The 27,220-nt window shown below is 38.5% G+C and overlaps 1 protein-coding gene across 18 annotated transcripts; it reads left to right on the forward strand.

The window, feature by feature from the left end:
- Positions 1 to 26,520, forward strand: LOC109540422 (proton channel OtopLc). Of its 18 annotated transcripts, none has more exons than XM_048660770.1 (17): positions 1 to 254; positions 6,836 to 6,959; positions 11,339 to 11,497; positions 11,556 to 11,686; positions 14,315 to 14,537; positions 15,546 to 15,695; positions 15,920 to 16,003; positions 17,089 to 17,163; positions 19,119 to 19,434; positions 19,550 to 19,710; positions 19,769 to 19,946; positions 22,395 to 22,670; positions 22,957 to 23,253; positions 23,479 to 23,746; positions 23,799 to 24,080; positions 24,138 to 24,318; positions 24,998 to 26,520. In XM_048660770.1, the coding sequence occupies exons 2-17, from the start codon at positions 6,879 to 6,881 to the stop codon at positions 25,304 to 25,306; spliced, it is 3,171 nt and encodes a 1,056-aa protein (XP_048516727.1). In that variant the 5' UTR covers positions 1 to 254; positions 6,836 to 6,878; the 3' UTR covers positions 25,307 to 26,520. The 18 variants fall into 18 exon arrangements, with proteins under 18 accessions (XP_048516727.1, XP_048516729.1, XP_048516733.1 ...); XM_048660772.1 differs by having other exon boundaries at positions 2 to 254; positions 22,410 to 22,670; XM_048660778.1 differs by having other exon boundaries at positions 3 to 254; positions 19,236 to 19,434.
- The last annotated feature ends 700 nt before the right edge of the window (positions 26,521 to 27,220 follow it).

Consider the following 27,220-nt stretch of genomic DNA (forward strand, 5'->3'; position numbering starts at 1 on the left):
GAATGAATTCTCCATGGGTTTCCGGGTATATTACGGCGGATGCAATGAAAAGGACGGTATTTGTGTACTGCACGTCGCTAATATCGTAGTAATCCGTGAATGGGAGCGTGTCCGGTTGCGTAGTTTTGCGATCTTGAACGTGAACTCTTTGCAGCTTTTTACGGAAAGTGATCGGCAAAAGAGTGGAACCTAGAGGAACTTTTCATGCAGAACATTGCCAGATTTAATAAATGCAATTGGATGAAAATGACGAGGTAAGTGAAGCTTTAAAGCGTCCGAAAATCTACGCATTATGTCATTGCTAATCAATGTCATTAAGTCGGAGCTGAAAGTGTCAAATTTGGTGCAAATGAAGCTAAAAATTTTGAAAAAACTGCCGATTTGCGGTAGCAAAACTGGTACCATGCAACGGGGCAATGTACCAGCTTTCGGTGAGTACCAGTTCGGCTTCAATGAGCGCACTTTTTCAGTTAGAATCTCAATTTGAAAAATCCCGTTTTGAGGTTAGAGGCCAATGAACTTGGGGCTTTCAACACAAAAACAGTTCCCAATGGAACATTCTCCTTGGCCAGGTTAAGCAATCGTTAATTCCTGATGGGTTAATGTGACATAAGCAGGCCATATAATTTAAACTCTAATTAAACCCAACAGTTCCATCGACATCGACGTATTTTGTTGTAAAGTGTATACGATCATAAACCTTGAACTTAAGCATTACCATGACAATTATATTTAGTTTCATAGGCAATTATCGTTCGATTATCATTAAAAACCAAAATTATTCATAAAAATGAGCCAAAGGCTAGAATATCATTAGCATGGCAATAAACAAAGGAATTTTGCGTTCAAGTGTGGCAAATTCAAAGTACGCGATCGAAACGACGCCGAGTCGGCGCCCTGGACGCCCTTTGTCCGAAACAGTCACTGCAAGCGCCGTATGCGCTCTTTTATAAGGGCCATTTTCTAATCGGAAAAGGGGGTCCATACGAGGCCTACTTGGCCGCTAAAAACTAAAGCTGACAGAAATCCAAGGCTTGATCGGTTATTTGGATAGGCTTTAGGGGGCATTGCTTGAAACTGGTTGTTGGGTAAAGATGCCAGTCACTCGTGCTTGCGAAACATTAGGAAGAAATCATTTGCCACGAAAGCGTAAAAACCCGAAAACCCATCAGTTTCCATGCGTCTTTTTATTTTGTTTTAGTTCGTTGCGATGCAAAAACAATTTTAAGCGATTTCAGTTCTATTACATTTTTCTCGAAAAATTCTGGTTATTGTTAAGATCAGGCGCTTTTTTGCCGTTATTCGATCCCAATAATAAACCTTCCTAACAATTTTCATTTGAAAATTTGAAAAAAAAACGTTTTCGGCCAGAATTACAATGTTTTGTTTCGGAACTATGCTTCGCTAAACAATTTTTGTCTATGATGTTGCCATGTCTATATGTCATTTTTCTTAGGCTGTTTGTTGCTGTAGTTTTGTATTAATTTGGTTCAATGTTTGGATTCGCTTGTGTTAGTTTGGGTCAGATTAGGTTTGCATAGTTAAAACGCCAGTACATTTTCAATAATTTAAATGAACTGGATCCATCAGATTTAATTAACCAGTTTTACATTTTATTTATTGAATTTCCCTTTATTGTCTTTCTTTTCTGCGTTGTGCCCATTGTGTTTTTAAATATTTTAATTTTCGTTTCCTTTTTGTGACTTTGCTTTCTTTCTCTGTCACGTGCGACGCACTGTTTTGTTCTTGCGTTTTTGTAAAGACTTGCTATTTTCGTGCAGGCTTGGCAACAGTGGTGTAAACTATTGGTTTCTGAGCGCTTAATGCCTGTTGCGTAGGAGGAACAGCTGTTATCATAGAGCGGCAAAAAACCCCTAATCTTAATAATTACCAAAATTCACGCATTCTTAAATGCGGTTTTTGTGCTCAATAGACAGTTTTCGGCTTAAAAATCCCCCAACGCGCTATACAAGGTGTTTAAGTTCGTAATAAGAAAGATATCGTCGGCTAAATATCAAAATCGCCTCAAAATAGTGCATACTTTTGGCGTATTTTGGATCAGAAGAGACACAATTTATCGTTGGTTAAGGATTGAAGTCGCTCAAAATGGGTCACGATTTTCGATTGTTTGGATAAGAGAAGTCTTTTGTGTATTTCCTGAGCTTTTTTGAGAAAATCTAAAATCTGAAAAATCGGTGAAATTTGAACACATTTTTTAGCGTTTTAAGCGATTTGCGTTTTTTGGGAAACCAGATGTAAATGTTATCAAATGTAAATAATAAACCAATTTTCTTTTGGTGAATTTAATGATTGAAAACAATTGCAAATATAATAAGTAGCTTTAACTCTTGGCATATAAAAAGCTAAAGTTTGGCCTTCAGAAAGTTTTAAGTTCACTAGGAGAACCCGCAATTAAAAAATATTGCTAATCAATTCCTAGACAGCCAGTATTCCAGACATTTAACCACCCAATTAACGTTTCCGATGAGGGCATTCATAAGACATCAATTTCAGGAAGTTTGTAATTATAGCTAGGTCTGAGCATTTAATAAACTGGCCATTAGCTGCTTATTAGAGAAGAATGGGGCGAAATCTCTAATAAAATTCACGTACACGTAGCGACACGAACTTTTGTGGCCAGCTGTACTACTAGGAGGGAGAAAAGCGAGTAAGGGTTGGTGCGGAATCCTACAGGCTTTAACCCACCTTTTCCTGAAGAGTGTTTTAGAGGTTTTTCACTATGAAAATGGTCTACGTTTACTTTAATGGATTTGTTTGAAGGCCTTATGTTGCAGAGTCAAGTAACAAATGTCCTCTATTAACGGATCAAGATTCAATTTTAAATGTGTTATTTTAACATCACTTTTTTGATTGGACGGTTTTAACATGGTTAAACATTACAGTTAGGGTTAAAAAATAAAGAAACTATAAAATTTCCACTTTTCCAACTCAGTAACTCGAAAACTTTCACCGGTTTTCACATATTTATTAGAAGTAGCAATGTTTTCCTTCTTTTGTTTAGACAAATTATATAAAATGATGTCAGTTCACCCATTCACTTTGGCCTAAGAACCCTGACTCGACCAAAGCTTATCATAACTTTTCATTTCATTCTGCGTTCGCTAATTGCTAGTTGTAAAACTCAATTTCATTGATAAGCAAAACCATACTATTAGTTGCGACATTGAATTAAAACATGCAGGGTAATTTCGTAACGGTGATTCCTCTGAAAGAGTTGTCTGGGAGCATTTAGGAAATATCTTTAAAACAATTCTGAAAAAACCTTGAGATGTTTGCAAAAAACGAAATCACAAATCCGGCAAAAATGTCAACAGTGTGCCCAAAATAACTTTTTGTTTGCTAAAGTTTGCAATGAGTATACTGATTTATAACCGGAAAGATTTGGCTTATGGACCCGTCGGCTGGATGCAGTTTGGCCATTTAGGCCTCTATGAGCCTGGTATTGCATCGGCCGTGAACTTTTCCATGTCGATGTCACAAGGAAAAACTTCTACTACTACTCTACTTCTAAGCTTTCTACTCAAAGCTGATTCTTCAGGCGTCCAGTTAAAATAATCCAAGAATCCAATAAAGTAATTAGTCGATCCAAGACGACTTAATAACCGGAAAATAATGGATTGTTCGAAACAAATCGTTATTAAAAGTATATAAGACCATAAAATCCATTGTTGCCGGGTTTATAATTTAGCTTTTTGCAAACATCTTAATTTTTTGCAAGAATTAATTTTTTTGCTTCAGATTTTCCCGGAAAATACTAAAAGTTTTACTAGTAAGASAAAAATTCAACTTAAATTGAACATTCTAGTTCCCCCGGGTGAGCCAACAATAGAGGAGATTCACAAATTGAAAACAATTTTCTGAGCTCAAAGAAACCTATTTACATATAAAACGAATTTTTGACTAAAATATTCATACGGTTTAGGTACATGTAGTTTCTGTATAAAAAGCTCGCTTAAAGGCTTTTTTTATATATTTTTTTTTATTTTATTTTTTTTATATGCATATTGAACACCGTGTATATGCATATTGAGAAGCGTCTTCGATTGAAAATTATCCATTTGTCACATAAAACCCAGGTGGAAACTTTCATTTAGAGGGGAAAATGTAACAAATTCGATATTTCCGAAAAAACTCATCCCGCTTAAAATGTCCAAAATGTTTTGCATTTTTTTATCGCAAAGAAGGGATCGAGTTAAGAAAAAAACTAAGGCTCCTCTGTACCGAAAAACCGATAATTATGGCCCATTTTGAACGGTTTCAATCCTCACCCAAACGATATCTTCCTTATTATAAACACAAACACTCTGTGTATTTATATTAAGAACTTGTTAGGTCGAAAACTACCAATTGAGCATACAAATACAGGGTTTTTGTGAAAATTTGGCTACATTAAACTGAGCTGGGATGGCATTTCATATTGGATAGGTTGGGGTTGAATGTCTTAAAATGTGTTGAAAGTTTAACAAATTGCTTGGATTTTCTTCTGAAAAATGGCAAAGTCAAATTGAGAATCACACGATTCGTCTGTTGAACTCAATCATCAACTAGACGTTAAAATTGTTAGTGAGTGAAAGATTTGTAAAACAAATATTAAGAATAGATTTTTTAACTTGACAATGCACAAAATTGATGTAAAGAATCATGAAACCTATATGAAAATATAAGAAAAGTATTTACTAACAAAAATATAAAGTCATTTAAATATAGAATATGGTTTTAATTAATTTCAAAGTTTTCAAGAATTTAAAAATTTATTGAATTTTTAGAATTTCAATTCAAACCAAAGAGAATTATTAGTACTATAAACTCACCTATATAAAATTGAAMAATCGTATTGTATCAGGGGAAATAGCGGCGCTTAGCTGATTCAYAAATTTGAACCAATCAACTTAGCTCGAAAAGTTCCGCAAATGAAACGCATAAAATACGTTCAAAATGTCTCAAATTTGGTAAATTTGTTATCGAATTTTCTAAAATTTATAAATTTTCTGAAAAAGGAAAAACTAAGACCCATTTTCAGTGGTTTTGATCTTCAGCCGACAATATCTTCTTTATATAAACTTAAACACCCTGTATATTAATATTGGGAGTTTCTTTGGTGGAAAACTATTCATTCAGAACAAAAATCACATGTTTTATTTCTGATTTTTACCGAAAAATATAAAAAAATTGAGATTTTCGTAAAATTTTTACTCACTCAAAATTTTATAAAATTTCTTGCACCACGAAGCGAACAAGCTCAGATAAGACACTCTTGTTTCGTCTGACCCGAAATAACCGAAAATGTTACACCAATTTAAGCCGTTTTGACCCTGTATATTGAGGAGCTTCTTAGATCGAAAGTCTAGTCTTCTTTGACTGGAAAATCTATAGGTGAGTCAAAATGTCTTCAATTTTATTCATTTTTCATCGCAAGGAAGCGAACGAACTCAGAAAAAACACACTTGATTGAAATCCAAAAATTATGGCCCATTTCGAGCGTTTCCAATGGCTAATCAACAATACCTTTGTTATGACAAAATCAAAAACTTACTCAAATAATTTCAAGTCGTTCCAAATGCCTCAAATTGTATGCAGGTTTTTCCGAAACACAGCGAACGCGCTCAAATAAGACATTATTGTCTCTTCTCAGTCAATTGACGAAAATTAAGCCCCACTTTGAGCGGTATTCGCGTAAAAATTCCCCTGTAAATCTTCGAATTTTAGCGAAAAGTGTTAGAAATTCGATATTTTAGAGCAAACTGAAATCGCTGAAAAAGCTCCAAATTTATAACAATTTTTACGGAAAAACGAACAGCCTCTGAAAAGACACCGATTTTCGATCCCTTATGATCCAAAATAACCTAAAATTATGGACCGCATATGCATTTTGAAGAGTTTCTCAGATCGAAAATAACCAATTGAGGTCAAACAACGCACATGTAAAACAGCGATGTTTTTATATCAGCTACAGGGTGATTTTCTTAAAACTTGCTAAAACTGAAATYTGCATAAGTAAGTTTAAACGTTTGCATTCAAAAACTACTCAGTTCGACTTTTCCTTTAAGGGACTATTCAGGGGTGTTTAGAGAGTACAAAAATGAATAAAAAGATGCTAATTTTGAACCATTCTGCATTGGCACTGAGGCGCAAATCCTTATCGAAACACTCTAGAATAAAAAATTACGCACAGAAAACATAATACTTTGTAGCTTTAGGTTCAAGAAGTTGACCCATCAACATCATAAYCATCCAAGTGCGAAAGTTAACGACTGTTAACTTTTTGTGGTTTAATGGTATATCAGCTCCGGTTGCAACCTCTCCCTGTATATGCCGATTAAATGCCCAAGTGGACGTCAAGCTTACATCAGTGCGCTATTTGGTTTCCATCAACATACCGAATACCAAAAGAGGCTAGAGAAAACCAGCCGTGTTTGGGCTGGTGCCTAATCGATCAATAATAAACTTACGCAAGTCGTCATTAAGAGGAAGTTCGACATTTTTATTATGTCATAACCCAGTTTAATGGATTTTCCGGCAAGCCTCCGACCTGAGGGGCTTTAGCGGCTCCAACGCATTTCCCGGTTGAAGCTGGAGAGAGAGCAACACGTTTCGAGGCTGAAGCGCCTCTATCCCTTGACTGGGTCAGTGAGTGTTTGTGTGTGTCAATATAAAGTTTATTGCTCCATAGTAAAGTTGCTCTAATCCGGGGTAAGTTCTCGTCTAGCGTCAACTCTTCTCATTCCTGCCAATTGTGTAACTGCTTTCTGAGGTCAGGCCTTGGATTTTCTCCATTCAAAACCATAATCTAGTTCTCTGTGTGATTTATTTCCAGCTCAACGGTTGGGCAGGTTTAGCGGCAAAAATGCTCAGCAACCATGCTGAAGCATAAAGTGCAAGATCGGGAATGCGACGAAAGGTTGCAGAATCTCGACGTGGTGAAATGTCGTGTTAAAATTGTAAGTTTCATGTCTTGGTGTCCGCTTTAATCTCATCTATTCACGTTGTTGCTTTCGCAAACGTAAATCGCCTCCACAACGCCTCTCTCATCATCCACATGGGCGAAACTAGTCAAATAACTAATAGCGCTTTCATCGAGGACGTTTATTGTTTCAAGTGCCTGATAATTGGATTTTGCAACAAAATCTAATTTTCGGGAGTTTTACGCAACAACTCATCATCATGGGATGGCGGCCGAACGAAGCCAACTTCAGCATGCCGTTAACTTCTTAACTACGCAACGTACATTGTTTTAAGGGCACTTAACTCCCGAGTACTCAACCGGCTTTAACGGCTTGTTTATTTTTTCCTTGTATAATTAGATTGCTATTTACGAGTATTTTGTTTTCAATTTCAAAGAAAACAAACTGATATTGCTCTTTAATCCTATCGTACTATTAATGTTTGCTGTGTTTATGTAATTGAGCTAATTTTACACACTTTTGGGATTGTGTGTGTTGTTTGTCGTAACGATAATCGCTCTCAATAAATTACTTTGACCCTATACAGGGTGGTGCAGAAAATGTTTGATTCGAACTGCAAAATGGAGCATCTGAATTGCTGAAGACTAAATTTGCAAAATGTACATGGAATTAATCAATAACAAATAGTGGATTAAAGTGAGCGATTCAATTTACAGGGTGCTCTAGTTTCGTGCATGTAAAAACCTCTGGAAAGAATAGCAAATTACCGACTTTGCGGGAAGCGTTAGGAGAATTGTGAGAATGAATTAGACTCATTTGCAAAACAATGTTTAATACATGTTTTGCCTGTATGCTAGAGAATGTCAAATCTGTGTTTCAATTTTTGAATGCAAACGTATAAACTTATTTAAGTATAAAGATTTGAGTTTTAGCAAGTGTTTAGAAAATCACCCTGTAGCTGATTAAAAACCTCTACGTTTTATATGTGGATTCTTCGAGCTCAATTGGTTGTTTTAGAAGTTTTAGAACCTTAGAAGCTCCTCAAAATGCAAATACAGGATGTTTGGCTTTATAATCAGGAATATATGAATGGTTCACAATTTTCGGTTATTTTGGATCGTAAGGGAGGAGGGCGTGTCTTTTGAAAGTGCATTGGTTTCTTTGCGGTAAAAATTGTATAAAGTGTTTAATTTTTATCGAAAATATCAAATTTCTAACTTTTTTTTAAATATCGAAGACTTACATGTGAACATATTCTGCTCAATGGACAGTTTTGGACCTAACAAGCTCCTAATATTAATATACAGGGTGTTTGAGTTAATAATAAAGAATACCTTATAATCAGAAGATCCCTCGAAATTGGCCTCAGTTTTCGGTCATTTGGGCCAAAAGAGACAAATTAAGAACCGCATAAAACGTGAAGCGTTTTGGGTTTGGTCCAACACATCGAAGTTGTAACATTTTTTCTTCAAAATCGAAAAGTTATATGTGGGTTTTATAAGAAAACAGATATAGTTGATTAAAAATGGAAACCGCTCAAAATGCCTTATAATTTTCGGATATTTGAATCAAAAAATCAAATTTTCGGTTATTAATATGCAAAAAATTGGAGGAATTTTGACTCCCAGGCAGGTTTTCAAAGGAAATAAGTTTTCGACCCAAGAAGCTCCGCAATATGCATATATATACAGGGTGTCTGAGCTTAAAATAAGGACGATCAAAATCGCTCAAAATGGTGCTCTATTTTTGGTTATTTCGACTGAGAAGAAACAAGCATGTTTGTTCTGAGCCCGTTCGTTTCATCGCGAAAAATACTTAACATTTTGAGGCATTTTCAGTGATTAACAGTTTTTCGAAAACATCGAATTTTTTTCGATGTTTTCAAAAAATTATTTTTTTTTTGGCAAGAAATGGAATATTTGGATGTGAAGTTTTGTACTCAATGGATAGTTTTCCTGCTAGGAAGCTTCCAATATGAATATACAGGTTGTTTGAGTTTATAATAAGAAAACTATAGCCGGCTAAAGATCAAAACCGCTCAAAATTGTGCTTAATTTTCGGGTATTTTGGGTCAGAAAAAACAAGTGCGTTTTCTCAGCTGGTTTGCTTTGTTGTCCAAAAAATCTATAAAACTTGCGACATTTTGCGCGATTCAACTTTTTTCAGAAAAATCGAACTTTTTACATTTTTTGCGAAAAAAACGAGCTTGAAAACATAATAAGGAAGATATCGTCTGGAAAGGCTCAAAACGGCTCAAAATGGTGCATAATTTTCGCGTATTTTGGGTCAGAAAGGACAAAAGTAGCTATCTTTTCTAAGCTCGTTTGCGTTGTAGCCCAAAAATCTATAAAACTTTAGACCTTTTGCACGATTTAAGTTTTTCCGGAAACACAGATTTTTATTCTTTTGCCAAAAAACGAGCTTGAGTTTATATTAAGGAAGATATCATCTGCTAAAGCTCAAAACGGCTAAAAATGGAGAATAATTTTCGGGTATTTTAGATCAGAAAGGGTAAAAGTGTCTTATCTGAGCTCGTTTGCTGTGTTGCGCATAAAATCTATAAAACTTGAGGCATTTCGCGCGATTTAAGTTCTTTCAGGATTGATCATTATGGTTTTTTTCGCTATATTTATTTTTTAAATTGTAATTTTTGTTGTTATCTTGGTGCATATTTTGTAATTCTCTTGTCTCTTGATTTGGTCTTGTTGTCTAATTTACATAAAAGTTCATAAAAGATGGGGGTTACATTTTGTATAAATATTTTTAACATTATCAATTATTTTACATTTAAATTACTTTCTATTTGTGTTTGGAAATAGCTTTTCGTGCCGTTTCTTGAGTTTCAAGTAAAAGGTTCAAGTATCTACCACTTTGAATCAAATAGGCAACATTTTTCTCAGGATTCTCCAGACTTCCTTCTAATTAGTTGTTTTTTGTTTGGCGAAACGCATCCAATGTTTAAAACTCCAATAACTGAGAATTGTCACTCTTCAGACCAACAAAACTGCCACCCCAGCTCGATTTATTATCGGTAAATTTTTCGCAAAAACCTCGTATTTTTTGGGCTGATTTTCCATAGACTGCGAGGCTCCAAATCTGCGCAAAAGCCTTAGCCGAAGATTTTCTCGGGGCGCGCGAGTCCATCGACCTATTAAACTATAGCGTAGTAGAGCATTGACGGCTAGCACGTATTAGTCGTGTTTTTTTTTTCGTGAATGACACCATTTCCGGCATATTGTGCGTTTTCCCGACTGAGAAATGTGCCTTTAAGCCCTTCCGCTCCGCTTTACGATGGGCGTCGTCTATTGGCTAACGCTTAGTGTAAACACTGCGTGAGCCTCTAAGTATCGTTTAGTTGGTGTTCGGTTGTTTACGTTAGACAGTGACAGTGACATTGTCAAAAATGTAAGGTAGTGTTTGGTTGGGGGTGGGGGAAATTGCAATTTCACTCAAAAAAATAATTTCCAGCATCAGGGCACGTGAATTTTCGCCCCAAATTGATCAATAATGCATTCAAGGGTGTGACCTAGTTTTAAGGGCCATTTAGCATTGTGCTTGATTGATCTGGGACCCTTTGAATGCTACTTTGATGCTATTTATGGGTTTTCCATCGTGCTGAACATATGCCGAAATTAAACAGAAAATTGATTTATTTTTCATTTTGTAACCGCTTTAACGGCCCAGTTTTGGCGGCAAGCAAAACAAATACAAAATATCCGCTCGCCGTTTCCAAATAGATATGTTTCCGCAAATGTATAAATAGCGAATCAGGAAGTCTGGAGAATATTTCAGGGCAAACACTCAATATCGCTCGTGTAAACAGCGTTTTATTAATAAAATGCCTGCATTTTGACGGTTCGAGACGTCATTCGTTGATTTTTACATTTGGGCAGACATTATGGGATGATTTGAGATTTGGCTAATGACATTTAAAAGTAGTCTGGTGAATATTCAAAAATCATGAAAGGGGAGTTTTTTATAATACAATATCCACATTTGGACCGCCCTAAAGGAAATTTCCAGGGTTATTGACGTTTCCGCTGTCAATACGGACGAATCAGACAGTTGCAAACGTCATATTTAGATCTAGTTTTTGTCGTTTTCCTTTAATCATCTTCAGAACGTATCGATATTTCGTCAATGCCGTAGAAGGACAGCTATTTGGTATTCTATTGGCGCGTCTCGTCTATTTCTTGATGGGCGACATTAAAAATTCAGACAATCAAGCATCCGGATTACGTTTGCCCTTATATGCAGCCTAATCCGGGAAATTGCCATTAAAATACCGCCGCCAGCTTAGCAACTAGCGGCGAATAGACTTGCATGAATCGGTAATTTTTTACATTTGGCCCAAGTAACCCATTGGCAATTTCGCCATTAAACTAAATTCCTGTTTTTTTTTCGTAAAATTCCAGTACAAAATCAACATGCAAAGGTGTCCATACATCCACGAGATGAAGGAGCGTCTCCTAGGCGAACAAGTTCCGGTGGAACAAATCCAGCCGGCCAAGAAACCGTCAACTCCACCGCCTGCTAAGATGGACCAGTTGCAGCCAGTGGCTACTGTGGTCAAGGTAGGTGGACCTTTCGGAAAGTCTTCAACTTCAAGCCAATAATGTGGCTCCGTTTCAGCTCAACCCTGATGGATTCGGGTCTCACACTTCACCTACACATGTCCGAGCCGACATGGCCCCTTTAATGCCAAAGCAACCTGAAGATGATTTTCACGTTTACCATACCAAAGTCTATCCTAAGAATGCCAAGTAAGTGTCTTCTGATCTGAACGTAATTAATCATGTATGGAAAGCTTTAGCAGAAATTTTAATGAGTGTTGGTTATGGATATCATTTTCAGATTAAACAGATGCATTTGCGTTTACAGTATGTGAATTGAAATTTAAAATAGAAAAATTCATAATAATTTAAAGTGGTAGTTGCGGAAAAACATAATAAAATGTTCATGTTCATGTTCACCATGCCAACACCGCAATATACAGCAAGCAAGCAAATATATCAGAAAATAAGTACATTATTAGCTACTGCTTTCCTGATATTTTGTTTCGCATGCTATTCATATACAGGGTGTCCCGTAGGCAGAACTTTCCAAAGAATGTGGCAGAATGAGACAGTCATGTACTTACGGGACATCCTGTATATCAAATTGATTAGTCCGCAGCAAATGTCCGTTGTTGCTCCCGTAGAAAAATGTAAACAAATTCATCTATTTAATCTGCAGTTTTTCAAGGTTCAAACGGGGATAGAAGTAGGGCTGGAGTGAAGCGAGTTTTCGATAATCCAAGCGATCGTATGCAATATTTTTGCCAAATAATTCTACCCAATAGGGAGATTTCGCGCATGTCGCCCCCATTCTGAGGGTGGCGTTTACATCGTAAAAACCGCACGCGAAACGTTTGATGCAAATGGCCACTTGAGCCTTCTCAGAAGTGTTTAGTGATAGAGAAAAAATAAACAAAGGTCTGTTGGAATGATATTTGTAATGGAGTGGTGTGCTTAGGGTGAGGCGAGGTCACGCGCGAGGTCACTGGGTCGAAATCCCGGGACGCAGCCTCTCGAAAGCCAATCAAAAACGCCCGTAGAACGACACGTGACTGCAGCATCCCTTCCTGCTCCTGCAAACTCTCCGGTTTTTCGAAGGGATTCAGTCGCCCGCCATTCGATACGCTCGGTTCCGGGATTAACGTCATCAAAGTCGCCCTTTATGTGGACGCGCCGAGCCCCAAACCAACCGAACCCTTTCCGCAATGGAATTATGTGAATTGGTCGAAAGTTTTTATTAGAAAATCCACGTCTGCCCTCCATTAAGCGGTGCCACCCCGAATGATCCTCAACTGATTCAGCTGACCGGATACTATGTGATATACGAAGGCAACGATTGTTTTTGACACTTACGTACAACGACACTGTTGGTTGTTGGGTTTTTTTACTGTTTGGCGCAAAATGGCGACTGGTGAGCTGAAAATTTCCACCGTCGAGGTGGAGTCGGAGCACAATATGGCGACCCTTCCGGTGTCTCGCACCCATCATCACGATTCGGATGAGAAAAATGCCCCCGAGCCTGGCAACAAAGACCTCGGGCTTCGGTTTGTCCAGGAGAAACCCGATAAAAGGTAACCGGATTTGTGTGTAGCAGGAACACACCCTTTTCGAGAAAATTTACCTCCCATATTTTTTCGCGGGGAAATTTTTGTGAGTAAAATAAACGGGTTTTCGCTCGTCAGTACTGCCTAGCCTAAAGCAATCAGTAGTCGGCAATAAATCTGCTCGTTTTGCGACAAAATGGCCGCTCTTTGTCTTGTCATTCAGGGTCAATGTCTCTTTCCAAACTTCATTATTTGGCACATTTCAGTAATTGAATTGACTTGTCACTTTCAAAATTTGCGATGTTGAATTAAAACTGACTGCAAGCTTGCCATTGACTGATTAGTTGTCAACGTAGAAAGCTACGTAAAGTGACGTAGGCAACGAGAAAGTCCCTCTGCCACTGAATTAGTATTTAATTTCATTTTACGCAATTGGCACCGTTAAATGTGTTGAATTGGAAGTGGGAAATCCCGATCGGTCATGCGACTGATGAGGGTCGATTACACTGGGAATAAATTGAAAAAAATTGCCGTTATCGAGAACACTTCTGATTTCTCTCACAGCACACAAACTAGCACAATTAATAAGTCTAGACAGTTTTAAGCCTCTTGGGGCCATTCCGAAGAGTGTTTCCTAATGGAGTTTCCACTTAAATTGCCACATGTTCCGTTCAAAGCGAATCCACTATGCAAGGTTACGGAATCTGGCTTTATTTTTGAAAATTGAGGACGAGGTGGGGAAGACAGTAGTAATCGGACTAGCTCACTGAATTTTACGATATCCAGAATGTAGTTGGTGTTTTGGCGCGTCTTGGATTCGTCCATCGGTTATTTTTACGATTTCTCTGGAGCAAACATGATGCGGGAAAGAAGGCTTATGAAGTATTTGTGCGTAGCCAGCGAGCCGCAGTATGTACTTTTCACCCAGAATTTAGCCTAGATGATAATAAAATACCCCGAAGAAAAAAAAATCCCGAGCTAGCGGCTGAATGGTTGTTGCTCAATAATGTTTTCAAAAATCCTATGATGTCACTTTTTGTCATTCACAGAAATAGGTTCTTATTTCATTCAATATTTGCATAATTTTTGAATCTCCGGCAGATTAAAACCCGGTTATCAAGAGCTTTAGTCACACCTCAAGATCCTCACCTTTGGGCAATTACACGTAGTAGCGCCCTAATTGAGGGTTTAATAACCCAAAAGGCTTTACGTTCACTTAACCGCTTTTACACCTTATTAATTATTCTTTTACCGCTTATTCACTTAGTAAAACTTTTAATTTTGCTTTCAGAACCTCCCTATTCATTATCATGAGCTTTGTGTATGCGAAGCTTCTGGTCGTAGTATGCATAGCGTATGTTTTCTCCGACTCTGTCACTCACAACATTCCTCTCTACTACTACGAAGGTTTTTTCACTTACCTCTATGGAATGAGTATCTGGTTCCTGCTCTATGTGTTCCTGTTCCTCCTCCAAGAGAGCTCCTGTTGCGCTGGAAATGAACGAGAGCCAAAGGTAAGTAAAGTATAGTTTCAAGTAAATGGAAAATATTGACGGTGCAGTAAATGGGTTTTCATTCATTATTCAATTTAACTACCCCTAGCATTTTCCCAGCCAACGCCGAACGTGATAATCACGTGAGAATGGATCGCCAAAGTCACCGATTTTATCATGTCATTTTGACGTGATGGTCACAGTAAAGTGACGTTCACAAACGGTGATAGGACGGAGACAATATGTCCCTTTTTGTGTCTTGTGTGTTGCTACATGTTAACGTATCACACAGTTGAAAAACAGTACTTATAAGAAACGAAATATTTAAAACAATTTAAACGTTTCAGAGAAAACCTTTCAAACTGCACAACAGTTCTTTACAAAAATAACCTATTTTTAAAACTAATACCTAAAAATGGTAGAAAACAAATGCATCATTATGAATGCTGAAGAGAAATCGTCGTAATTTAATACAAAAAAAAATAACCGAACAGCATCGGATTTCCTTTATAAACAACGAAGTGTTGAGTAAATTTGCAGGATTAAAAGTTTTGAAAATTCTTTGGGGCATGTGGCCTTTTTAGGGCACACTTCAAACAGTAAAATGAAAATTAGAAAATTTTTGCTCGCTTAAGAGATAGAGCAAATTTTAAAAAAATGTCAATTTCAAAATGGTCTTATAATTTCTCACTTAAAAGAGACAAAGACTCAAGATTTTTAATAATTATTACCGAATAAGCTGCAGTTTTGAGAATAAGTATACAGGGCCAGGTAAAAAAGTTTTTGAACCTAGTCATTTTTTTATTGGAACAACCTGTATATTTAAAATGAAATGCCCGCAAAATCACGTCTTATTGACGCCTATTGTGAACGAAAATATGACACGAGCAAAGCTGAGCCCATTATGACGTGCTTTGACGTTAATAACGTTCGGCTATAATCATAACAATTCGCCACATGAGACGGTATTAGGTCTTACCGTGGCTGCTCAAATAGTTTGCACGGATTTAACAAAGCGGTTTTTTCTAGGTGAAGCCGCCGCCTAAGCAAAAAACGAAAGAGAAAGAAAAAGAGCTGAAGCAGGAGGAGGAGAAGAAAAAGAAAGAGGAAAAGGAGCAGAAGAAAAAGGAGGAGAAGGAGAAAAAGGAGAAGGCCAAGAAGAGCAAGAAACCGGACAAGGTGAGTATTGACACTGGGGCGCATTGAATATGAGAGTAACTACGCGCAAACGAAGATCGCCGAGTCACTTTGTGTTGATGATTCCGGATTGGATATTTGATTGTTATGGGTGTGGTTTTGAGAGAAAGCCAGAAATGAATGGATGTGTTGTCACATAAGCAATCGACAATCTACTCCGGAGTCGCCGATTTTGCTAAAACCTCCTAACATCCAGGATGTTTCAGCAAAAAGCGTCCAGCTCCAAAACCAAACCGGACGGTACGCGCGATCCAGATTTCAACATCTCTTTTAGTTTCGAAGATATTAAGGTATGTACACGCATACTCTCTAATTGGCCACGCATTAATCGCCTAATCCAGCTAGGAGTGGAACAGTGGGCAAATTACACCGCCACCCAGTGTTCGGCTTCGACTTGTTTGGGCCAATTAATGCGCTAAATAACTTTAAAACTGTGTGAGTAGTAGTTTAGATCGCTTCACTATATCCAGCACTAGTCGAGTTTGGTTTTCGGAGTTATTTAACTCTCCGCTATTCGCAAGTCGCTGACGACAATGTATCAACTTACTAGCAAGCCCACACAATCGATTGCATTGTGCCATTGTTATCGGGTTCTTCAACTTGGCGATCTTCCTTTGTCCGTGAAAGCGATACCAGAAAAAATCACCGAGCGAAAAATTGCCTCTTTAGATCTAATAACTTTGGGTTCCAGCTATTTTCATCACTATTCCAACACAATCACTCATTATTGGCCAGGCTTTAGTGGCTCTCGACAAATAGGGTGCGGAATCAATGCGAAAATATCCGCATCGGAACGCCCAACCAACAAACTTTTGCGGTTTATTTGTCACAGCAATCGTATTTTATCTTCATAAGCAGTAGCGCCTATCAAACCCCCTATTATTTGACAGTGACGTGATGATTTGAAAGGCCATATTGAAATTTGCGTTTTACGGCGACTTGAAAAAGGTAATTCTTGATGAATTTATGAAACTCAAAGAAACTGCGAACACTCACCAAGAAATCAAATCAATAATTTAAATATTCTTTCATACTTCCGCAAATTGTAACAATTATTCAAAGAAGAAGGTTAACATAGTTTCCGTTTCGCTTGGTGGACGAGTAATAGAAAAAGACGGACAATTATTGCGTCACTACCAAAAAACTTGGGACCGACTACCTTGTTTGCTGGGCGATCGCTATCCAAAGTCGAAACCACTCAATCTGGCAAAGCAATTCTGAACAAGCTTCAGCTTTGCGGTACTAATCGAAAAATCCTCCTTAACACTTTAACTCCCATCCATTCTGATTAATTCTCGCCGTTAATCCTACTGTTTATTTTTTTAATTTTAGTTTTATTTGCTTGTTTTCTGTTTTTTTTGTGTTGTGCGTGTAGAGGGAGATGTTTCCGCGCAAGATGCGCGACCTGGTTCAGGCCAAGGCGGAACTGGGGCGCACTTTTAACATGAAGGTGAGCTATTGCGATTCAGTAACTAAGTAGATCTTATCAAGTGCTAAAACAGCTTAACCACTGTACAGGGTGACCGAGAATTTGCCGTCGGGTATAATTTTTTCTCTTTTACAATAGTTTCTCAGACTTGCGTCGCTCTGTACAGACCTCTACAGGCTTGTAGCTAACCCATCCGCCTACCTAACGGCCTTAACCCATTTTCCTGCCGCTTTCAATCACTTTGCTTTAATCTATGCAGTAATCCAAAGAAACTTGTACACGCACAACCACTTTTAATTTATTGCACTTGGTGGATAAGGTGGTTACGTTCGGCTGGTCATAAAACATTTGTACAATATTTCACACAACATGGAGCTAATTTAATGGTTTTCTTCATATAAACGCGGGGTTTAATTAGTCGCCTGAATACATGTGTCAGGCCTTTATAAACGTCGCCTTTACATATAACGAACATCTAGGCCTACTCTAGTTCTGTGGTATCTTACCGGCTCTGTCTACTCGTGACGTAAGAGCAGTTGGGCCTTGATTTGAGGTGTTGCCGCTTTAACCCGATAAAATTATTGAATTAATTTAAAGCCGCCTCTGTATCTCCGAATGAACTATGTAAATCGATTGTAGGTATCCCTCCTTGTCTAACTTTATAAACTCCCATTTCACTAAGCCTGGGTAACACTGTGTTGTGTGGCACTTTTGTGTTGATGCCGCTCTGTGCGTAAATGCGTTATAACACCTCGCGTCTTTCGGTATAACACCTTGAATAACACTTTTTAATCTCATTCAAGATGGCAGACCTCGGATTTACTCCAAAGATTGTTATACCGCGTCAATAGCAACGTCTCTATATATCTCTAAGATGTAAACTTGTAGTAGCAATCAAATTAATACAGCAAGAAAGTAAATTTAAATATCTCGGAATAGAACTATTGGAATATGGCGATATGGATAGGGAGGTAAGACAACAAACAATTAAGACACTAAGAGTGATTGGAAGTTCAGTTCATTTGCTCAAATTTGGCTTGTGCAAGCCAGTTTGTGCAGATGGCCTGAGCGTGTAAACCACTTTTTTACTACGAACCTGAGGTTATCATTATTTTCTCGATTTCCCTATTTAATCGGAAATTCAATAATAAAATCAGACGTTAAATTCGAAAATTGAAAAAAATTAGGGGGCTTGATGAAATATGCAACAGTTTGAGGTGTAAAAACATGCACGTTTAGAGGCTATAACGGTTTGCCAACATATCTTTATGAATTAAAACAGCGTAGCACGTAGATTATTAGGTCCTTTTAGAATCACAGAAGACTGTTTTCCAAATTCGCAGCGGGTATTTTATGTGGGTCAATTTATGTGGCACCCAGTAGCCGTCAACATTTTCATATTTTTCCGATTAATTCTAAAACTCGAAATAAATTGATCCCAATTGACTCCAAAAACTGCCGTGGGAGACATTTTCCTCTAAAATTCATATTCACTGAGATATCGCACAAAGATGACGCACTAATGAGCAACCCTGTATATGTACTTCGGTCGACAGAGGCATTCAGCTTCTGAGCCGTTTGTGGAAATGACTTGCCGTAAAAGACGATTGGTAAATTTTTCTGCATTAAATACTAATCAAACTAAATCTCTGAACGTGGATATAATTCAGGAGTAGAATTTCATCATCCATCATCTGCCAGCGACTGTTCTAGCTCATTTGAATTGGTAGTAGAGGCTCATGAATAAAACAAGTGATTGCAACCAATCATATATTATCAATACGTGAGTGTCCAGAATGGAAAACATGCTGTTTTCATCTACCTCTTCTACAACTTCCAGATGTTTTAAGCTACTCTTGTCTTGCCATCTTTTTACTGCTTCTCCAGCCGAGCGCCACTTTCTTTCCAGCAGCGGTCCATTTAATTTTGGTTATTTTGCGTTTTGGTTCACCTCCATTATTCTCCCGTTCGATCAGAGCACCACGTACCGACGCAACAGCGAAGGCGTGGTCGACGCTGAGGACGTGGTGCCGGTGCCCGTAGCCGAATTATCGGAAAGGGTGCAAGCGGCTGACCATCGTCACTCTTCGCAGGGCCCTCAGCAGGAGGGAGGAGCACCGCCGCCGCCCGTGCCGCCACCGACCGCCCCCGTTTCTGAGCACATTAACAACGTGGACGTGGAAAGTGGTGTTGCGCTGACCCAACAGTCTGCGCAGCTGAGCAAGTGCAAGCGGAAGACCACGCAGAACGATCACAGTCACGGCAGCTTTTTCCTGAGAATCGGCGCAATCGGTTTGTGTGGCTCGAAGAATCTGAAGTGGTGATGGGAAGAATCGACTTTTCGAGTAGTTCGATTTTTCCCATCACTACTGTTAAGGTAGTATTTAATAGGGAGTTTTATGCGCAGCTTTCGGACTGGGCACCATGATCTATAACGGGTTGGAGTTTGGGGTGTTTTTCGAAATTCCCCTTAACTCGCCCTGCTACATGATTCTACGGGGAATCAACCCCTTGCTGCAGATGATCTTCACCTTTATGCAGATGTATTTCATTTTCATGAATTCACGGGTGAGTCAACAGACTTGGGCAGTTATCGGACAGGTTTTACCCTATTTGATTTATTCAGCTGAACATCCACCGATTCAAAGTGATTGCACGTTTCGGCCTGATGCACGTGGTTGCCACCAATTTGTGCGTGTGGATCCGGACTCTGGTCCTCGAATATATTAAGGAAATCACCATTTATCATCGGGACCTTTTGAACGCCACTTCTGTTGTTGCCACCGAAGGATCACCGTTTGCAGGTAAGAACGCAGCGTTATTCGAACATTTTTGCGCGAAAAAACAATTATTATAGTTCAACTCTTAATTTCTCTTTATAGGAATACATAAAATATACCTATAAGGAGGTGCAACTAAGACGCTGTGAAAGATTACGACTAACTGGAGTGTAATTTTGAAATTATTTTTTAATGCGATATTGGCATCAATAATCCATTACGATTATGAAAAAGAATGAACATTACAGTATTGCAGCCTAAAAAGATGTATAACTAAAGGTTGTGTTCAAACAGACCACTCTCATTATGCACACGCATTTAAGGTACCTATATGCATAAAATATATTTTTACCTCTTGAATTGTACTGAAAAATTTCGAAAACTTTGCCTTACTCTTGTTTTCGTATCTTCAGTTGAAATTGATATACGTTTGTAAGCTTCAGCCTTAACATGATCCGATCGAAAAGTCAATTGGTGTTATGTCAGGTCATTTAGGTGGTCATTCAATTGCACCACCGCGTCCAATCCAGTCATTTATCTTTTAATCATCTAATTTCTTACATTTCGATGATGTGCAAGTGCACTGACTTTAAATTTTTTTAAACCGATTTAGTCAGAAAGGTGTGATTTAACTTCAAGTGTCTATATCTGTCAGACTCTGACCCGTAAACCTAATATCAAAATGATCTTTATTTTGTGCCCCTTTCAAGTTCGAATTACCAGAGATTTTTGGGAGCACCCTGTGTCCCAAAAATAATTTAAATAAATGACGAATATTGAAGCAAATGTCAGAAAAAAACATTTTCAAAGTTTTACACCGGTTAGCCATACTCTTCCCCACCCAATTAAAAATTGGAATAATATACAGGGTCTTCCATTGAAAATATGCACCTGGACGCAGGCCTGGGTAACACTGTGTTGAGTTGCGCTATTGAGTTGTTGCCGCTCTCTAAGTTAACGAGTTATGACTCATCGGTTCATGAGTTATAAGTCATTTATTAAAGCTTTACGAGACCCGAGACTGGAATTTTCACAACTAAAAAAAAGTCATCTGGATTTTCCCAGCAACAGAACTGAGTCCAAAGAAAGTTGACGAGTTTTCTTGTAAAATCGATCTCTTAATTTTTTTTGCATTTGCATTGCATTTTGCTCAGTTTGCCAGTATTTTACAGTAAAACGTTAGGAAAAACGCGGTTTTTCTGTTTAGAGACAGTGTTGTTTAGAAATATTGACATAAAAGTGAAAAAACCCCAGTTTCCAAGAGTTTTCCAAATAAATCATTATAAACTTTCGCTTTTTCAGTTCGCGGAAATATTTTTGGAAAAAGACCCAGAAATAATTATTAGGCTTTTGTCCATAATTCGAAGCTGCAAAGTTTTCCAAAAATTTTTGGAACTCGGTTAAGGAGGCGAGTGTTCTTATAAAATGTGACTTATAATTTTCCACAGAAAATACCTGAAGATTGTCAGTATTTTAAGTAAAACTAAAAAATAATTCCTTACCTGACAACCTAAAAATTTAAAAGAGCTTTAAAAATCTTCAGAGAGATGAGCGATGCGCAGTAAATTTTTCAAATAATTTTTTTTTAACTTTTGTTCTCTGGTCCTTTTCAGGTTTGGAGAAAACCTTAATAGCTTTCGTGGAAAAACGGGAGAAATTTATTTTCGTTTTTGTCCCGAATTTGACGCTGAAAAAAGCTATAAATATATCTTATAATTTTTCACGTAAAATACGTCCAGATCGTTAGTATTTTTAAGTAAAAGTACACAATAGATCGTGTTTGAGCAGAAAGTAAAGGGAAAAAAATCAGTCTAAACTAAAAATCAACATTTTTTTTAACAAACTCTACAGTCTTCTGAGATATGGAGGTAACTAGATTTTCAAGTAATCTGTTATAACTTTCGCTTATTCTGTTCGTTTTTTGATAGAAAATTATTTGATTTTTGTTCCAAATTCGAAGCTGGAAAGAGATTTCAAAACTTGTTACAAAGCGACGAAGGCTTTGAAATTTATTTCATAATTTTCGCGGAAAATACCTTAAGATTATCAGCATTTTTAAGTGACACTTTAGAAAATTGGGCATTTAAACGAAAGAGCAACTTGGTTAAAACTGGAAAATTCTGAAATTTTGAAGAAATTTTAAAAATATTATTAATAAATTGCCCTTAGAATAAATCTAAAAACAAGTAAAGAAAGTCATCAACATTTTCCCAGCAAAGGAAGCGCCAACTCCTAAAAATTCACTGAGTTACCCAGGCCTACCTGGACGCCTCCTTTTGGTATAATCCAAAGTGCGGTCAAATTTAAAACATTTCAGATCGTTTGCTCCCAGTGGTACTTGGGTATACTTTTAATTAAAAAAATATATAAATCAAACCGATTCCAATTTGGTCACCCTGTATAGAGTCGCAGAAAGTCAATAAAGCTTGTTTTGACCGATTGGCAATCCCGTACTAACCCGAAGTGAATTAGAGCGGCTTTTTCCAGCGAGCATCAGACAGCACATTCTGCGCAACGCTAACACCGTGCTGGGCACGCATTTAGCGAAGCCGGACGTGTTGCCTGCCAGCGTCACCACCACTGCTCGCAGCTTATTTGCCGCTACAGTGGCAGCTACGCCCTCTAACGTTAAGCAAATTATCAGCACAACCGCGCGCACTGTCTACCCTTATGTTAACAATATCGTAACTAAGTCTACCACTACGACGTCCACCACTACTACCACGTTGCCTCCGCCTACCATCAGAAGTAAGTGGGGATTTGATGTACTGTACAGCAGAAGCTAGTAGGAGCCTGCTTGGACTAAAATTCACTGGCCAGCCGCTTTGAGTAGTGGTAGTAGAGACATTGACAATACTTATTTAATAACGCAGACAAAATTAGATCTTGTTAAAGTACACACCCCCGTAGTAGTTGCGTATGCTTGTATCTAATGCTAATAATTAATGTGCTTTATAACCCATTGCTACATGGAAAACTATCATTTTCCATGTACCATTCTAACCTAACTAACCAGCTATAATTTTCGTCTAAGATGTGTTCACAACCGCAAAAACCATTCCTACCACCATGTGGCGCATGTACAAAAGCAGCGCCGCCCCTTTCGTTCATGCTACTACGACCAAACCGACCACTTTCGCGCCACCCTCGACACTGTCCACATTGCGCACGACAGCGGCCCGATCCTGGCACGGCTTTACGACTGAGCGGGCGTTCTCCCCCACCACCGCCACAACGCCGAGAACTTACGCACCGTCGACTTACGCCACCTTCAGTGAATTCTTCGACTTGCAGGGTTTTAACAGTTTATTGGCTAACGATGCGGTTCATGGTATGTGGGCTGGTTTTTACTAATTTGCATGTACTTTCATTCACAGGTGGCAGCAGTAGCATGTATGTTATCTTAAAACTTGCTCTAAATTTTGTTCCTACGTGAGACTTATTTTTGATGAAGCAACCGAGTTCATCTGCTTTGGGAGAATTCTGGACTCTTTTCTGCGGATTATTTATGCCCGTTCCCCTAATTTTTAAAACTCAAATCGGAAAACTGTTCCAGTTGCTGACGAGCCGAATTTGGTAAACGAGCTCTCTAGTGCCGTTTTGAATAACAGCAGCGAACTGCTGGATAATTTATCGCCGCAACCGTTCATCGGCTTCTTCACTCGTAACATCACCGCCTCCAGCGACAGTTGCGGTCGCATCAACATCATGGGCACCATTGTGCAGGACTCTGCCCCCTACTTATTCCCGTTCATAATCGAGTACTCTCTAATCGGAGCCGCCGTCATCTACTGCATGTGGAAGCACATCGGCAGAAACCCCAGGTGAGCCTCCTGCCAGTTTCGTCTCAGCTGAGCTACAAGTAACAAGTTGCAGATACGTCACTCAGGAAGACCTGGAGCATCGTTTGGAAATTATGCTGAGCAGGAGGGCGGTGGCGATGGCGCACGCTCAGCAGGGCCGCGTTGACTGTGTGGGTGCCTCCAAGGGCTTGTTCTTCGGACTTCTGATGCTCGTAGCCTCGCTCATTTGTCTGATCCTGTTCTTCGTCATGATCCACCACAAGGACTTGGGACTGTTGGCTATTTACCTTGCGGACGTGTCGCACTGCGTGTTGATGGTGCTCAGCATTGTCGCCATTATCATAGGCTTCATCAGGTAAGTCTCCCGACCTAACGGTAAAATTGTGCTAATGCCGACTAACTGGTTTTGTAGGGTCCAAAACCTCAAGTTCAAGACGGAAGAGCAGAGTGACTTGAACGACATTCTGCTGCGTGTGTCTGCTTTTGGGCTCTTCACTTACGCGGTCTTCAGTGTAATCGCAGGACACTTCAAGGCGCTTACTATGGAACCCAACATGTTGGTTATGATTACGGGAATTCTGTCGGTTCTACAGGTGAAGTTAACTATGTCTAATTGTCCACATTTCAAAACGGTTCTTTTCATATATAAGAATATCGCATATTTTTCCTATATGTAGGTTCAGTTGTAAATAGATCATTGAGCCGCAACTTTTTAGAGGAGATATTGTTGAAATCCCTTGATCTTTTGATATTCAAAAACCAACAGGTATTTACGTAATCTTCGTTTCTGGGCAGACAATAAACGAAGGATATACACTGATGGACAAAATTAGCGCACCACTTAAACATTTTCGAATAAAACATTTTTTCTCCAAGTAGGCTGGTAAATAATGTAACCATTGTAACCTTGTACAATACCAATTGTTTTTGGTTCTTTTCTATTAATTCCAGTGCAAGTTTCTACTTGTTTTGTGTCATTTACAACATCTCATCATTGTTTTCAGCAAGTGTGGCACTGTTTTCAATTCAATTTTCTTGCGTTTTTCCTAACTTGGGTGTATAACTAAAGTGTATTCGCATTGAAATGTCCCCAGGAAGTTTAGTGAGTTTGATGCGGTCAAAATTGTCACCTTGTTAAAGGGTATTCCCAACGTGAGGTCGCCCGAAGGTTGGTCCAGTGATTTAGATCATGATTAAATCAATGATATAAATCATTTGAACCCTGCTCTATTTATAGTAACAATGGGGAATAACGGGGCACTTTCATTTCAGGTGGTTCTTCAGCTGCTCTTCATCGCCGACGTTTCTCGTCGCCGAGTTCATCTTCCCGAACACGATCGCACTAAACCCGGCCGTCAAGTGGTCACTTTCCTCCTGATTTGCAACATCACCATGTGGATTATCTACACGTTTGAAGCTCAAAAAGTAGAGGCCAATCCCGTCCAGAAGAACTTCTACGGTTTCCTGACTTGGGCAATTGTGCAGCGTCTCACGTTGCCGCTTTGCATTTTCCATCGCTTCCACTCGGCCGTCACATTGGCGGAGATCTGGAAAACCAGCTACAAAGCTCGACTGGAGTAAAGCGCGCCTTCACACCAAAGATTTGCTCATTCAGGCTGCGTTCAAGTCGATGATTGTTTCATTCATGGCGATTCAGGCTTAGATTTTTGCGATTAGTTTGCGAAGCGATTTTGTATATATTGATGAATAACTCACACACACATACACAAGTCTGATCGGTTTGCTCATGTATGTAAATACGGCGGAACAACTTGTTTCAGCGCTGTTTTAAGGGGCCGATTGACGACTTTTATTTACCCTCTCGACTCCGTAGAAAGATCTGCCTTTACCATCCGACTAGGTAACAGCGATCAATTTTCTCGTGCGCGCTTTCCAAAAATCCATTTATTTAGTGAACAATGAACGAATCAAAACGTATATGCCATTTATATATAAAAACCCGTGTTGTAGCTAATAACTATGTACATAAACCTCGATGTCTATAATGATGTTTGTACTTACGTTTTCGGTGTTTCCTGTTTAAAGAGGTTTCATATTATTGTGTGGACCATATCTAAGACTCCAAATTTTATTTTTCGATGTCTTTCCAGAGGTAGAAACAGTACAATATCATCGCGTAATTTAAGACAGGCTGTCTCGGCCTTACAGTGATGTAAAGAACCAATTTTAAGGTGAAACCATCCCATCCGCATACATAACTGTGGTAGCTAGATTTGCACTATCGACTCGTTTTCATTTGATTTTGTATTTTTTAAGAGTTTATTTTCTGTTACTATAGTCTAAGTGTAGTAAAGGGTATTATATAGTGTTGTGACAAATATCTCTCTATGTGTGTTGACATACTAAATTATACAACGTAGGCTATATATGTATCAAAGAGTGATGTTAATTTATGTACATACCATCTCATTGAACGTATTGTTACATTACTTTACGTTAAACTCGTACGTTTCCATTCTTCTCCGATTAGATAGATTTAAGGGTATAATAATGTATTACCGGGGTGCAGCAGAAATTGGCTCAGAACCAGGCTGTGGGTTGAGCTGCTACGGAATCGTTCTCTAACACTGCCGTTTCACTTTGGACGTATTTGTATTAAAACATTTTTAGAGGTAGTTTTGCGGCAAGAGTTTTATTTTGCGAGCTGCAAAGCTGCAGTTGTAACATGCAATTGTTTATATGAGAAATAGATGATTAGTTTCATTGTCAAAACCTTTTGTCACGTCGCGACGTTTCAAAGTGTTTACTTTTACTATTAAACAATTATCTGAGAATTTATTTTATTGATGCTGTGTTCGAAGGTAACAAATGACGTACCTTGTAGATGGTCCTTTACCAACTTTTCTGGAACTGCAATTTTCGATCACTTTCTACTCACTGAATTTCACTACTTATGCCCGGTTGCACCGTTTGACTAAACAGTGATTCAAAATTTAATTGTCGTTTAGTTTGAAAAATGTGTTGTACCGTCGCTTAACCACTGTTTTGTGTATTCTAAACAACGATTATATTAACCGGCACTTTTTGGCTGATTAGCGCCCGATTAGGGACCGTTTAGTATATTTTCTTGTTTTTTTTTTATTACGGGTGACAGTGGCTATGGCCTTAGATCCTATTTGTTAGCCCTTTTAGTTAATCCTGCAACAAGAGCCGAAAGGCTATACAATAAGTCCCATATCCGAACAGGAAACGTGAGCGAAAGATGTTTTGGAGTTTGGAAAAGAAGGTTTCCCGTTTTGGCGTATGGCTTGAGAGTAAAACTGGAGACCGCAATGCACATTATTTCGGCAACTGAAGTTCTATATAATATGACAAAAAATATGGGTGAAGAAGATCCTCTTTTGCTTGCAGATATTAATGAGGAGCTGAATTATTTAATTGCTGTTAGGGAAGCAGGCACTGTACCAGAACCACACAGCCAAGCTTTAGTTAACAACTTTAGAAGTCAACTTGTAAATTATTATTTTTCTAGGC

Source organism: Dendroctonus ponderosae, unplaced genomic scaffold (assembly GCF_020466585.1).
Source record: "Dendroctonus ponderosae isolate FM_Combo_2020 unplaced genomic scaffold, Dpon_F_20191213v2 Dpon_F_20191213_1, whole genome shotgun sequence".
Taxonomy (NCBI): domain Eukaryota; kingdom Metazoa; phylum Arthropoda; class Insecta; order Coleoptera; family Curculionidae; genus Dendroctonus; species Dendroctonus ponderosae.

Coding starts and splice junctions, on each gene's coding strand:
- LOC109540422 (XM_048660770.1), top strand. CDS start 6,879: ATGCTGAAGCATAAAGTGCAAGATCGGGAATGCGACGAAAGGTTGCAG. Junction 14,538..15,545: donor GAAATGAACGAGAGCCAAAG/GTAAGTAAAGTA, acceptor GGTTTTTTCTAG/GTGAAGCCGCCGCCTAAGCA. Junction 19,711..19,768: donor TCATTTTCATGAATTCACGG/GTGAGTCAACAG, acceptor TGATTTATTCAG/CTGAACATCCACCGATTCAA.